At 22.2% G+C, this 15,577-nt stretch overlaps 1 protein-coding gene across 3 annotated transcripts in view; it reads left to right on the top strand.

Moving 5' to 3' along the window:
* LOC117174307 (kinase D-interacting substrate of 220 kDa) overlaps window positions 1–15,577 on the top strand; it is a 181,324-nt gene that overhangs the window by 150,460 nt on the left and 15,287 nt on the right. For all 3 annotated transcript variants that reach the window (XM_033363292.1, XM_033363291.1, XM_033363290.1), the window contains 2 exons: window positions 3,929–4,250; window positions 10,011–10,129. In XM_033363292.1, the coding sequence (XP_033219183.1) occupies window positions 3,929–4,250; window positions 10,011–10,129 (441 nt within the window). The remainder of the gene's footprint in view (window positions 1–3,928; window positions 4,251–10,010; window positions 10,130–15,577) is intronic.

The raw sequence follows: 15,577 nt of genomic DNA, 5'->3' as shown, positions 1-15,577 counted from the left end.
TTTAACAGTTTTTAAATAATTAGTGGAATTGTTATGTTTTTCAATTTTGCTATTATTTAGATTACAATGCCTAATTCAAAATTTTTTTACTTTCAAAATTTTTATTTCTAAGCTTACATTTTCAATTTAAAGACTTTTTTAATGCTTTCTTAAAGACTTTAAGAAATATAAAATAAAAGCCTTTGATTTTGAAAATTTTGAATAAAAACATTTTTATTTAATAAATAAATTTTTCTTAATTCATCTGTACTTTAAGGAATAAAAAGTGAACAAGAACGAGTTGACAAAACGGATTTAAACCATTTCAAAATTTAAGAATTAAAGGATTTTATTACATTTAAAATATTGTTTCGGTCTAAAAATTTTTTATTTTGCTGTATAATTTACAAATGAACATTTGTAGAAAAAATTTGAGTAATTATAAGATATATTTAGGCGTTTTAAAAAGATTAAAAAGTATCACGCAAATTTAAGACAGTTTTCTAAAAATCTTCTGGAATCTTTTTTTAAAAAATTCGTTTAAATCTTTGTAAAACTTTTTTAATATTCTCTTAAAATAATTTTTCAAAATAAAAAGTTATTTTTATATTTTCTAGGAATCTTAAGAAAATGTTTTTATTCTTTTGAAACCTTTCACAATCTTTGAAAAGAATCTAATTTTTTGTTTAAAATCTGCGAAAATCTACATTTTTTTATATTTATATTATGTTAAGTTTAAAACCAATTTATAACAACTTCTAGATTTCTTAAGATTTTTAAATAACATTTTGAAGCTTTATAAGGATGTTTAAACTATTAAATAAGAAAATAATAGAATTTCTAATTTAAGAAGTGTTCAGTTAAAAATTTTTCAATTTTTTAATATTTGATGTTTCTCGCTTAAAATTCCTTAAAATTATATAATTTTGAAAATTTCAAAGTTCATTGATTGGTTTTTTAATTTAGATCATTGAAAATGATAACGTGGATTTCAAGAATTTCAAAGATTTCAAAAACAGTACAGTACATCAGTTTTAAAGATTGTAAATTTTTTTATGATTTCAAACGAACAGAAAAGATTTTACGAACAAAAGCTAAAGAAAGATTTAAAAATGTTTCTAAAGTTTCAAATTATTTCAAAGAATTTTACAAAGTTCTATTAAATTTGAAAGCTTTCAAGGGCGAAAAAAAATTTCAACAAAGGTAAAGTACAACAGATTTCAAAGATTTTGAAACATTTAAAATATTTTAAACTATATCAAATTTTTTTAGAGGATTTCAAAAGACATAGTTTTCGGATATTCCAGTGATTTTAAATGATTGCAACAAATTTCAGAAGGATTTCAGTTTTTTAATTTAGAGTATTAAAAATGATAACGTGGATTTTTTTTTTATATTGAAAAATGTTAGTACCTTTAATTTTATACGCGTAAATTATTGAGCATTTGAATACAACATTTTTTAATTAAAAATTTTTAAATTTCAATTTTAAAAGTTCAAAATTTAACAGTTCCATTTTGAGTACTTTCATTTGCAGCTTAATTTTTATTACCTCAAGTGAAAAATTTTATAGCTTTAGTGTTCCATTTTTTAAATTTCATTGGCCGTGAAGAATGTTTGTGAACCGGGAAACCCCCGGGAAAATCCCGAGAATTCGACTATTTTGTTAAAAGTGGATGCACTTTTAACAAAATAATAGAATTCTCGTGATTTTCCCGGGGGTTTCCCGGTTCACAAACATTCTTCACGGCCAATGAAATTTTGTTAAAAATGCATCCTTTTTGGTTGAAAAATTTCTTCTTATAGGATTAAATATTCAATTTTGTTTATAGAAACTCTATGCCACTACAACTTTACCTGTAAGGAACGGTACATAAATATACTATTGAAAATTATTTTCTTTAGTTATACAAATTATTATTTGCTTGAAAATTTAACAATTTTCTTGAGAATGCATCCTTTTTGGTTTTTTTTGGGTGAAAACTGGAAACTATTTTTCCTGATTATTTTTTCTTTTTTATAAAAAATTTTATATTTTTTAGTAGGAAATTTGCAATATTCTTGGATAAACATGCAACTGTTTGGTTGAAAATTTAACAATCTTTTTAAAGTCGTCATTTTTGATTGAAAATTTGACTGCTTCGCCAAAAAATTAACTTACTGTTTACAAAGATTATTTTGGTATCAGAAAGTAAACTGGAATCTTCTTTGAATAAAACTTTTAACTGACCGTGAATTTTTCAAATTTTCAGAAGAAAAATCTGTCCAAATTCTATTTCAACAGTTTTTAAATAATTAGTTTAATTGGTATCTTTTTAAATGACATTCAGTTTATAATGCGTAATTCGAACATATTTATCCTGAAAAAATCTCTATTTTAGATTTTTATTTTTAATTCAAAGAATTTTAACGTGCAGTCTTGAAGACTTAAACAATTATAAATTAAAAACGTGTAAAGTTGCACATTTTTGATAAAAAACAGTTTTATTTTATCTACTGTAAATATAAATAAATATTTTTTAAAATAGATCGCAATTTAAGTATTAAAAACTGTAAAATAATTGATTGGATAAAACGATTCTAAATCCGTTAAAAGTTAAAGAATCTCCAGATTCGTAATTAATTCGTAATTAAAGGCTTTTATTAAATTTAAAATATTTTTTTTAGTCTAAATTGTTCCATTTTTAACCCATTTAATTAAAAAAATTTTGATTAAGAAAAGGGATAATTATTTAATATTTAGCAATTTTTGACTTATAATTTCAAGACGACTAAAATGAAGCCAAATATTAAAAAAAAAACAATTTGAAACTTAAATGTTTGACATGGAAAGCCTTGAATTGTTAAAATTTCGAAAAGCTTTTAACATTTTATCGTTAAAATTTTTATTGTTCTACTTAATAAAATGTTTAATTTACAAGCTAAATTGTTGAATTTTGATGTATAAATAATAATTGAACACGTATGATTTTTTTGAAAAATTTAAGTAATTTTAAGAGATATTTAAAAGTTTTGAAAAGATTCAAAATTAGTTAAAAACTTAATATGATATCAAGCAATTTAAACGAAGTTTTTGAAAAAAAAAATCAGAACTTTTAAACATATTTTAAACTGAATAAAATTTTTTCTACAATTTTTATACAATATTAAAAATTGACAAAAAAATCCTTAAATTCTTCCTGGGTTATTTTCAATAATATTGGAATTTTCTTAAAATCTTTTTGAATATTCTGTCATTTTTTTAATCATTTTCAATTTTGCTAGGAATTTCAAGAAAATGTTTTTATTCGTTTGGAGTACACACTTCGTTAAAATTATATGAAATTATTTCAAGTTCTAATTTAATTTTTAGTTTCTAAAAATAATAAATGTTCAATTGTTATTTAGAAATCCAAATTTTAAGGACATTTTTTTTAATTCGCAGGATTTTCTAAAATTTATAGGACAAATTCAATTAATTTTTAAAGTTATTGGGAAATTTTGAAAGAATCTCAAAAATAAAGCTAAATTTGAAAAAATTTAAAACGACTTCTAGATTTCTCAAGATTTTAAAATACAATTTTAATGTTTTTCAAGGATGCTTGAACTATTTAAAATAAAAATAATTTAAAGTCTGATTTAAGAACTTTTAAGTTGAAAAAATGTAAAATTTAAAATATTAATTTAAATTAAAAATCTTTTTTTGTGGAAATATGTATTTTTACATTTTTTGTTTAAATATTTATTTATTTTGGGGAAAATTGTACTATTTTGTTGAAAATTCGTTTTTTTATATCATGTATTTGGTTAAAAATGTATCTTTTCTGGTTTAAAATTTATTTCTTTGTTTGCAAATTGATCTACCTTTTTTAAAGTTTTTGTTTTTGAATAAAAAAAAGTTTTTTGCTCTAAAATTAATCAAAGGTTAATTAAAAATTATAAATAATAATTTTCTAACCTTTATTTTCAGCCCGAAATTTTGGACACGAAACTTTCAAGTTTATCAGTGAATGGATTATGCGAATTGCTCGAGAAAATTGAGGACCTCAATCCACATCAACTGCAGCGTTACAAGGAAATTATTAAGCAGAATAATATAACTGGAAGGGTTCTACTTCACTGTGATTTGCAGGAGCTCAAAAAAGTACTTAAAATGTCCTTCGGCGACTGGGAACTATTTCGAATGGTGGTGGTTTCTCTACGAGAACAGGAACTTTCATCATTCACGACTCACGAAGAAGGACCCCGAAGTGTTCGTTTTTCCGTTGGAAGTGAACAAATAAACAGAAAAGGTAAAGTAATTTTCATAATTTCACAAGGATTTCCAAATTTTCAAAGATTCTGCAAAGATTTCACTTAAGGAATTGAAAGATTTCAAACATTTTTAATATTCTACAAGATTTTAGAAGATTTTTAATATTTTATTTAAGAATTTCAAAATTTTCAGATTTAAAAAAGTTTCGAGCCTTGAAAACCCTATATTTAATTAGTTTTCCTTGAAAAATAATGTTGTACTTCTTCACTGATTGACTAAAATAATTTTTTTCCATCTCAATTAGTTGAATTTCCAACCAAAAAGATAAATTTTCAACAGAAAAGATTAATTTTTTATCAAAAAGTTTCATTTTTAAACAAGAAGATTAATTTTCTTTCAGAAAAGACCAACTTTCAACAAAATATATAAATTTTTAACCAAGTAGTTGAATTTCCAAGAATATTTTTTTACTTGATTTCTATTTTATATTTTTCTTCGTTTTTTAAACTTTTTCCTTTAATAGTTAAATTTTTAAACTAAAATATCCGTTTTTAACCAAAAGTGAATTAGTTAAATTTTCATTCAGGAGAATTTCATTTTCAACTTGAAAAATGAAATTTTCTATACACAGTTTAATATTGTACGAAATTATTGAAAATTATGAATCCTAAAAAAAATAACTTTCAAGTAATAGTTTATATTAAAAAAAAAATGTAATGAAAAAAAAACATATGGATTTTACCAACAAACATAAATTTCTACTAACAAAGGCTAATTTTCTACTAAATTGTTGAATTTTCGAGCCGTAAATACGAATTTTCTACAAAATAGTTGAATTTTAAACTCGAAAATATGAAGATTCTACGAAAAAGTTGAATTTTCAGTGAATAAGTTAAATTTTCACTAAAAAAAATCATTTTTTAATTGAAAGATTTTTAAACGAAAAATGTAATAGTTTATATTTCAGAAAAAAGGAATATAATTAAAAATAAAAAAAACAATTAGATTTAGCTAATAAAAATCATTTTTATCAAAAAAATGGATATTCTATTAAAATTGGCGAATTTTCAACTAAGTATATACATTTTCAACCAAACGATTAAATTTTCTACCAAATTATTGAATTTTCGAACCGAAAATGTATGTTTTATACAAAGCAGTTAAATTTTCAACCCGAAAATATGAAGTTTTTTATAAAAAGTTAACTTTTAATAAAATAGTTAAATTTTCAGTGAAAAAATTGAATTTTGAAAAAAAAAACGAATTTTCAACTAGATTATGAATTTTAAACAAAAAAATTTACTTTTAAGATTGAACTCTCGATCAAGGAGCTGAGTTTTCTAAGAAAAAGGCGAATTTTCAGCAAAATACATAAATTTTCAGCGAAGTAGTTAAATTTGTTACAAAATTATTCAATGTTCGAGCCAAAAATACGAATTTTCTACAAAACAGTTAATTTTTAACAAAAAAGTGATTTTCTTTGTTTAAAAATTTTATTAATTTATTTTAAATTGAATTATTTTTCTCAAAATTCAACTATTTCATTAAAAGGTCATGCAGGTTCAAGCATTTTAAAGAAAATTTATATTTTTGGCTCGAAAATTCAACAATTTGGTAGAAAATTGAGCTTTGTTTAAAAATTAATGAATTTGATTAAAAATTCATTTTTTTTTTAGTAAATTAATATTCTTATTTGAAAATTCAACTATTTGGTTAAAATGTATGTACTTTGGTTGAAGCTTCATAGTCTTAATTGAAATTTCGTTTTTTTTTGTTTAATAAAAATTCATTTTTTTTAAAACTGAAAATTGAAATATTTTGTTGAAAATTCAACTATTTAGTTAAAAATGGTTAGAAGTGAAAAAAATATTGACTAAACGCTAAACAAATAAAATGTGGGCTAACATAACATTTATTGTATAAATTATTCAGTTAAAAATTGATTTAATTTGTTTAAAATTTCTCGTTTTTGGTCAAGAATTATTTTAATTGGTCGAAAATTCAACTATCAGGTTAAAAATGTATATTTTTTGCTAAAAATTCGTCTTTCCTGGTAGAAATTTGATCTTCTGTTTTGAAAATTCATCTTTTTGGTTTAAAATTTACCTATTTGTTGGAAAAATGAACTGGTTTTTAGAAAACTTATCTTTTTGATTAAAAATACAACTATTTGGTTTAAAATTATTCCGTTTTAGCTAAAGATTCGTCTGTTTTGTTGGTTAAAATATAAACTATTGCTGTTAACATTACCTTTTTCTTTGATAATTTAACTTTTCGAATTAAAAGTCTACCGTTATAGTTTTAGTTACAAGTTATTATTATTTGTTTAAAAATTCATCAATTTCGTTGAAAGTTCATCCTTTTAAATTAAAAATTCAAATTTTTGTTAACAAAAATTTTTTTTTGGGGATTGAAAATTCAATTGCTTGTAAACAATTTTTTGTTTGTTAATTAACACATTGAACTATTTTGATGGAAAAAATCGACTGTTCTGTATATAATTTTTTTTTTAAATAATTTAATTTTTTCTATTTAAAATTAAAATATTTTTTTCGTTGAGGTATCAAATAGTACGTTTTTCGCCTGAGAATTCATATTTTTTCAGTTGAAAATTCAAGTACTTGGTTAAAAGTTGAACTAGTTGGATAAAAATGATTTTTTGTTTGTTTGAAGACTCAACATTTACTTTAAAATATTTTTTTCAAATTAAAATGTAACTATTCTATTTTTTGTTAAAAATTCATGTATTTTTTTTAGAAAATTTACCTTTTCAGTAGAAAAATAGTAATCTATTTTGTTGGAAATTGAATACATTTCAAGTTAAAGTCGTAGGAATTTAAAGAATTTCAAATTGAATTCAATATGGCACCTTCATTAATATTATTTAAGCAAATTTATGCTCACTATTTTCATGAATCATTACCCATTTCCCCCCATTTTAAGAGCATTTTGGGTTTTAAAGTCTTCAAATTTTATTTGAATATCAATTTTTTTTAAATTGGTTCTTTTTTGGTTAAAAATTAATTTTTCAACTGAAAATTTAAACATTTCATTTCTGTTTTAAGAATGTATCTTTTTTAGTCGGAAATTCAACCTATTGTTTGAAAATTCATCGGTTAATTTACATTATATTTTTTTTATTCCTTCCCCTACTTGTAAAAAATGACCTTATTTTAAGAGCATTTTGGGCTGTGAAGTCTCAAAATTTTAGTTGAAAATTAATTTGGTTGTTGTTGAATATTCCTTTTTTTCTTGTTTAAAATTAATTTTGTAACTGAACATTTTAATATTCTATTTTTCTTTCAAAACTACGTCTTTTTTAGTTGAATATTCAACCTATTGGTTGAAAACTTGTCTTTTTTTGCTATAAAACTAATCTTTTTGGCTTAAAAATTCAACTGTTTGGTTTAAAATTCATATTTCTTATTGAAAATTCGACTTTGTTGGTAGAAAATCAATTTTATTGTTTTGAAAATTCAACTTTTTCGTTAAAAATTAATCTGTTTTGACTAAAATGCAATATATTTTTATTTGAAATCTTAGAAAATTAAAGGGTTTCAAATTGAATTCCATATGGAACTTGCATTAATTTTATTTTTTTTAATTTATTTCCCTATTTGTGAAAATTTTTTTAATTACTTTTTTTTGTTTGTTTAAAATTAATTTTTCAATTGAAAATTTAACTATTCAATTTTTGTTTTAAGAATGTATCTTTTTTATTAAGAATTATTCTATTTGGTTGAAAATTCGTCTTTTTTGTTAGAAAATTAATCTTTTTGGCTTGAAAATTCAAATATTTGCTTTAAAATTCATGTTTTTAAAAATAAAAAATGGCCCAAGTGGGAAATGTGTTGTCATGTTGATCGGTTACAAACTCTTAAAAATATATCATTATTTCCTAAAAATTTTCAAACAGTGTGAAAGATTTTAAAGCAAAATTTTGCATTTTTGTCATATTACATAACTTTAGAAAAAATTTGACCAAGTTCAGGAGATATTCAAAAATAATTAAAACTTGTAAATATGTTTGAAGAATTTTGAAAAGTTTCACGAAAATTAAAGAAATTTTTTCAGGTTCCTAAGAAAAATTAAAATAATTTCTTATTTCGAAAAATTAATTTAAAGAGATTATTTAAAAAGATTTTAGAAGGTTTCAAAAATAATTAAAGAAGAATCGGAAAGATTTAAAGGCAATTTTTTAATTTTGCAGAATAAATAAATAATGCAGGCAAAATTTGAATAATTTTTATAGATTAGAAGCTTTAGAAGGTCTGTGAAGATTAAAAAAAAAAAATTTTTCTTATATTTGTGTGAAAATTTTTAATTATTTTTTATTTGTAAAAATAAACTTCAAGAGAAAATTGAAGAAGGTTTTTAAGCATAATAAACGATTTCTTAAAATTTTTTTAAATAGTTTAGAAGATTTTAAAGCAAAATTTTTTAAATTATTAGGATTACAAAATAAAAGCGAACAAAAATCGGGTAAATTCAAGAAATATTTAGTAGAATTTAAAATAATTTCGAAAGTTTTGAAGAGAATAAACCAATTTTCTTAAAATTGCTGGGAAAATTTAGAAGATTGTAAAGTAATGTTTAAAATTTTGAAATGATATTTGAACATTTTTAGAAAAATTCGTGGCAGTTAAAAATATTTTCAGGAATTTAAGACGTTTTAAATAGATTACAAATATTTGAAAACTCGGAAACATTTTCGAAAATTTATCAAATATTTCTTGATTTCTTCCCAACTTCTAAAAGTTCTAAACATCGTTTGAAAGGACTCGAATTTTTCATGATCTTTTGTAAAATCCTATATTATAAAAAAATTTTCTTGAAAATCTTCAAGATTCTTTTATGACAAGCCTGAAATATTTAAAAATGTTTTAAATTTCTCAAGGATCTTATGGAAATTATATTTACATAAATTTAAAATCAAGGTGATAGTACGTATTTTCTTGTTCTGAATTCTCAGAATTTAATTTAAACTTGGATTTATTATAGCACTTCGAAATATAATTTTCGATTGATTTGAGTGTTGTCAAAGATAAAAAAAATATTCGTTAATGGTCTTGCTTTAAGAGTGACATACAAATATTATAATATTTTAGCTTCGTTACAAAGTCTAATTGATTTAAAAAATATCACATTGAACAGTTTTTTATTTCATTGTAACAGAAAACAATACTTTAGGATTTGTCGTATTCCTTATTTGTCACCTATAGATACAATAATTATATTTATTACATAATAGGATAATATTTTAAAACGACAATATAAAAAAAAATTAGTTCTTCATCACTATATTCAAAAGTGTTTGAATATCCGGGTCTAACACAAAATAACGAAAAAAACAAAAAACAAAATCATAAATTAGCAATAAAAAAAATTGCCGAATTATAAAATAAATGAATTTTTAAATTCCCATGAATTTTTCTGTTGCTGAAATTTAAGTATGACGAAATTTAAAATTGATTGAAAATAATTAATAAATTATTAATTAATAATCAATTAACTATGTTCAGCAGTTCTAAATTTCGAGAATTGAAATATTTGTGGGAATTTAATAATTTGTTTATTTTTAAATTCGGGATTTTATTTTTTCTCAATTAAAAATCTTGTCGTTATTTGAAATTTGGAAAATTTTATAATTTGATCATAATATATTTTTTCGGCATTTTTTCATTCATTTGTGTATTTGTTATTTATTTAAACATTATTTTTTTATAAGTTCTCAATATGCGCAATTATGCCGGAAGAACCCCCGTGGTAAATATCTTATATATTTTTTTTCAATCAGACCACACTGCAGTCAATCCACCGAGGGTGACCCCAATTATCGAGAAGGAAAAGATAACATCGAGAACTGATGGTCCATCAAGAAGAGACCAAGGCAAACAATCCATTATGGAAAAACAAGTAAGTAAGATCCCAAAAGTTAACAAACCATTTTTTATTTTAAAATTTCCCCACTTTGCTAAAATCTCACTGAAAATAAGTTAGAATCCAACTCATTTATATTTTTTTAATGCCGCTTGGAAACTCTAGTTGCAGGTAAGAATACTAAAATCTGTATGAGAGTGCTTAATATTTTCGGGTCCGAGTTCTGTGAAAATAAAAATTTAATATATGAAAAATAAATTTTTTTATACAAATTATTTCCAAGAGTTTATGATTAATTTGTAAAATAAATTTTAAAAATCGGGCATTTAGTTTGAATGGGAAAAAATTTAATATTTTAATTACTGGCCACTTTTTCTTGAGTAGTTCTGAATTTTACAAACATAATATTACTGTCTACTGAAAAAATTCAGAGTACGTATTTTGATAACATCCGCTATTTTTTATACTAAGCAGTAGAATTTTCAACTAATAAAGATAAATTCTAAACCAAAATGATGAATTTTCAAACAAGAAGATTGAATTGCTACTAGAAAGAAAAATTTTCAACAAAATACATAAATTTGATACTAAATATTTTAAATTCTAACCAAAAAAGGCCAATTTTCTACTAAAAGAAATATAATTTTCAACAATATAGTTGAATTTGTAATAAAGGAAGTGAATTTTGAACTAAAAAAGAAGACTTTTTCAGCCCAAAATGGAATAGTTAAACTTTCTCATATAAATTAGTAATGAAGTAATGAATCTTGAAGAAAAAAAACAACTTTTTAACAGAGTAGTACAATTTTGAAGAAAAAAAAGAATTTTTAGTGAAAAATTAAATATTTAAGAAAAAAATATTTTAATATTAAATAAAAACTAGTTGAACTTAAACAAAAAATACCAATTTTAAATATAATACTCAATCTTAAAGTTCAAAAATTTATTTTCAAACAGAAAAAAGGAGTTAAATTTCCATCGAAAGAAATGAATTTGCAACTAAGAAAATAAGTTTGTAACAAAAAATAAAATAGTTCAGCTTTCAGATAAAAAAATATTTTTGAGAAAAAAAGCAAGATTCGAACAAATTATTTAAATTTTCGACAAAAACTAATGAATTTATCAATAAAATTAATGAAATAGTTCAGTTTTCAGAAAACAATTTTGAACTGATTTAAATTTAAAAAATTGTTAATTATAATTATTTAAAAACGTGAACAGAAGATATCTGATTTCAAATTTCCTTTTTTCACTTGTTTTGAATGTCGATCCACAAATTATTGTTGTCATTCAGCTTAAACGATTCGATTAATTTTAGCATTTACACTTCGCTCTACTGAAAATATAAAAGTTGTGTATTTAACTAATTTTATTTTTTTCTGACTTTTTTGTATATCTATGGAAAATTTTTTAATGAATTGTTTAATTAATGGCAGAAGTTATTGAAAAATCATTGAAAATTATTTAAATATTTAACATTTCTTATAAAAAGATTGTTTTCGACACCTAAAAATAAATGTTTAATCTTTCCCCTATTTTCCCCCTTTTTTGTGAAAAAATTACCCTATTTCCTTTTTTTTTTGAACTCATTTTGCACTGTGATCTTTGAAATTCCGAATTATGGAAAAAACTGACTGTAATTGAAATATTAAATTTTTTTTGTTCAAACTGAATGACTGCCACTTTGAATGTATTTTACGAATTAATTATAAACTTTTATTACTAATTCTTATAACAGGGTGGCCGTTTTAATAAAAAAATCCGGTCATTTCACGGTTCGTAAAAATGGTCCACGTTCAGTGAAATTAAAAACAATCAAACTCTAAAGCCAACATTTTGTCCATTTATAATAAATAAAACTGAGCTGCAAACTACAGCACTTAATGTGGAACTCTTGAATTTTAAACTCTTAAAACTGAAGTTTAAAAAATTTCTGGTTCAAAATTTTTTTTATTCAATGCTCTAAATTGAAGAATCAATCAATGAATTAAAGATTTTTCAAAATTATATCATCTTAAGCAATTTTAAGTTAGAAACATTAAACATTGAACCATTATATTTTTTTATAAACTGAACACTTCTTAAATTAAAAGCTAAATTATTTTTATTTTAAATAGGTTGAAAATCCTTAAAATGCTTCAAAATTTTATTTCAAAATCTTAAAACATTAAAATATTATTTAACATTTTTAGACATTTTTAATTATTTAAACAAATTTTCAGAACTTCTAAACATCTTTAAAATGATTCGATTTTTTTCTAAAAATTGTTTTAAAATCCTGCCAAATTAAAAAAAAATCCTTACAATCTTCTACATTCAGTTTTGATAATTTTGTAGATCTTTCTAAATCTTTTTAAATATTCTCTCAATAATAATGTTTCGAAATTAAAAAATTTGTTTAAATTTTTTTAGGAAATGTTTTACGTAAAGACTTCGCTTAAGTTGTTTGAAATCATTTCAAATTTTTAAACAATTTTGAATGTAAAACAAAATTCTGAGTATTTCTTCAACTTAATCGAATTTTTGCTCAGAATAATGGGTGTTCAATAGCTATTTATATATCAAAATTCGACAATTTGACTCACAAAATAGTTTTTTTTTTTTAATAGAACAATTAAAATTGTAACGTTCAAAGTTTATTTTTCTTTTGTTTAGTTTTGAATATTTAATTAATAATTCATAAATTTAAATGAACAGTCAGATATTTGTAAATATTAAGTCATTTTTCTTTTTCTTAATTGAAATTTTTTAATTTATTGGTTTAAAAATGGAATATTGTAGACACTTTTTCATTCTTAAAGTACAATTTAATTTTAAAAAGCATGAACTAATTTATATTCGCATTTGATCAACTAAAAATGTTTTTTTTTTTATCCAAAATCTTCAATTTTAAATGCTTCTAATTTTTAATTTTCAAGTCTCTAAAACTGCATTCTAAAATTGTTTCAATTAAAATATACACTTAAACATTTTAAGTATAAAATGGAAGATCTTTTCAGTGGAAGATTTTCGCATTACGCATTCTTAACTGAATAATTTAAATAATAAATAAAATAATTGAAAAATATCACAATTTAAATAATTATTTTAAAAACTGTTCACGATGTGCCTGAACGAACTTTAAACAGGGGTAAAAAGAGAAGTTTTGTATAATTTTTGTGTTTCGTTCTAGAATAATTCAGAAACAATTTCCAAGAAAAATTAAAATCATTCTTGGACCCTTTTCTTTATTTTTGCGGTTTTAATTGTAAATTTTTTAAAGTTTTTAATGTACCTAATTTTACACCAACGTAAAAAACTATGTTTTTATAACAACAAAAAACAGCTCAACTTTAAGAACAAAAAAATAATAGCAATCAACATTTACTTTGAATTAAAAATTCGGAATTATACTTTATTTAAAAAAATTATTTATCAGAACAACAGCTGTAATCGATTGGTTACACTAAATCCTTCAACCAAATAGTTGAATTTTGAGCTAATAATTATAATAATTTTCAACCGAAAATGTAATAGTTACATTTTTAGTTAAATAAAATTAATTTTGAACTAAAAATAGGAATTTACAACTTGAACAATGAATCTTCAACTGAAATAGTTGAATTTTCAAAACAAAAAAATTACTTTTCACCGAAAAAGATAAATTGTCAACCAAAACTCAAATAGGCAAATTTGAAGTTAAACAAATTAATGTCAAACTAATCAGATGAATTTTCAAATACAACTATAGAATTTTTAACTAGAAAAAGTCAAATTTTCAGTTCAAAAATTACTTTCAACAAAAAATCGAAATTTAAAGGAAATAGTTAAATTTTGAAAGAAAGTGATGAATTTTCAAATAAAATTGTTAACATATAACTGGAATAGTTCAATTTTCTACTGAAAAGAAATATGTTTTTAATAAAATGTTCAATTTTTAACCAAAGTGATGAGTTTTCAAATAAATTTATAAATTTTTAACTGGAATAGTTAAATTTTCAACAAAAAAAGATAAATTTTTAAACAATAAGATTAATTTTCAAATGAAACTTACTTCTCTACAAAAAAAAACACAATTTTTCAACAAAATATTTGACATTTTTTCGAAATACTTGAATTTTTAATTGAAGAGGACTTATATTGAAAAATTTCATAAAAGTTTTCTAGATATAGGAATTAGTGTCACAACAAAAGTGCATGCGGCAATCTATCATGGAGATTTAAAAAAAAAACGTGAAACAAATACAAGATTAAAAAAAGTAATAATAATTTGTTCAATAATTTATTAAAGGCAAGACTTGTTTTCAAAAGAATAATAATTCAATAATAAATATAAATATAATAAATGTAATTTATAATAATGATTTTTTAAATTAAATTTTGCTTTTAAATTCAAAAAGTGAATAATAATTGATTGTATAAGACAATTAGAAATCGGTTCACAATTTTAAATAAATAAAAAATTTTTAATAACTTCAAAAGAATGTATTTATAATGAAAGGCTTTTATTAAATTTCAAATATTATTTCAGTCTAAAATATTCCATTTTTAAACCATTCAATTTGAAAATTTTCAGTTAAGAAAAAGAATAATTACTTAATATTAAGAAATATCTGAATGTTAATTTAAATGAAGTAATTATAAATTAAATGTTCAAAACTAAACAAAACAAAAAAGCTTTGAACGTTATAATTACAATTTTTTTATTTAAAAAAATTTAATTTGTAAGTCGCGTTGTTGAATTTTGATGTATAAATAACAATGCAACACTTATTATTCTTAGAAAAAATTCGAAATTCAGATTTTTTGTTTCGAAAAATTAATTTGAAGGGAATATTTAAAAACATTTAAAAAGAATTACGAAATTATAAAAATGAGGCAGGATTTTAAAAAATTGAAGGAAAAATCTTGGCTAAAATTCGACTCATTTTAAAAGATAGTTTAAGTTCTTGAAAAGTTTTTTAAATAATTTAAAATTTAAAAAAAAGTAATAAATGTTTCATGATCTTGAAATATAATTTTGAATTCACTATACATTCACTATACTGACACTCTTTTTATTAACTATTTGCCGCCATACTTTCCTGTCCTGGCATACTTCTCTAGCTTCTTTTATATCCATGCATTTTTTCATGCAGGCACTCGTGTTTCTGTGACTTCTTATGTCTCTTCTAACTAGGGTCTCATTCACACATTCTAAACATTCTTTCCGCGGTCTACCTCTGGGCACACTGCCATTTACTTTACCTTGATACACTTATTTCGTTAGTCGTTCATTTGGCATTCTCTCAACATGTCCGAACATGTCCCATGTGTCTACTAGCGTCTCTTCTGCACCACATTCTTTTAGAATTATCTCGTTACTTATTTTGTCCATCAGGGTTTTCCCGCATATTACGCGCTTGAATCTCATGTCAATCGCGTTAATTTTACTCTTATCTTTTTCTTGATAAGTCCATGTCTCGCTACCGTATAGTACAGTCGGTACAAATATAGAATTATGTA

This window comes from Belonocnema kinseyi, chromosome 6 (assembly GCF_010883055.1).
Source record: "Belonocnema kinseyi isolate 2016_QV_RU_SX_M_011 chromosome 6, B_treatae_v1, whole genome shotgun sequence".
In the NCBI taxonomy this organism is placed as follows: domain Eukaryota; kingdom Metazoa; phylum Arthropoda; class Insecta; order Hymenoptera; family Cynipidae; genus Belonocnema; species Belonocnema kinseyi.
This window is presented reverse-complemented; position numbering and strand designations above follow the sequence as displayed.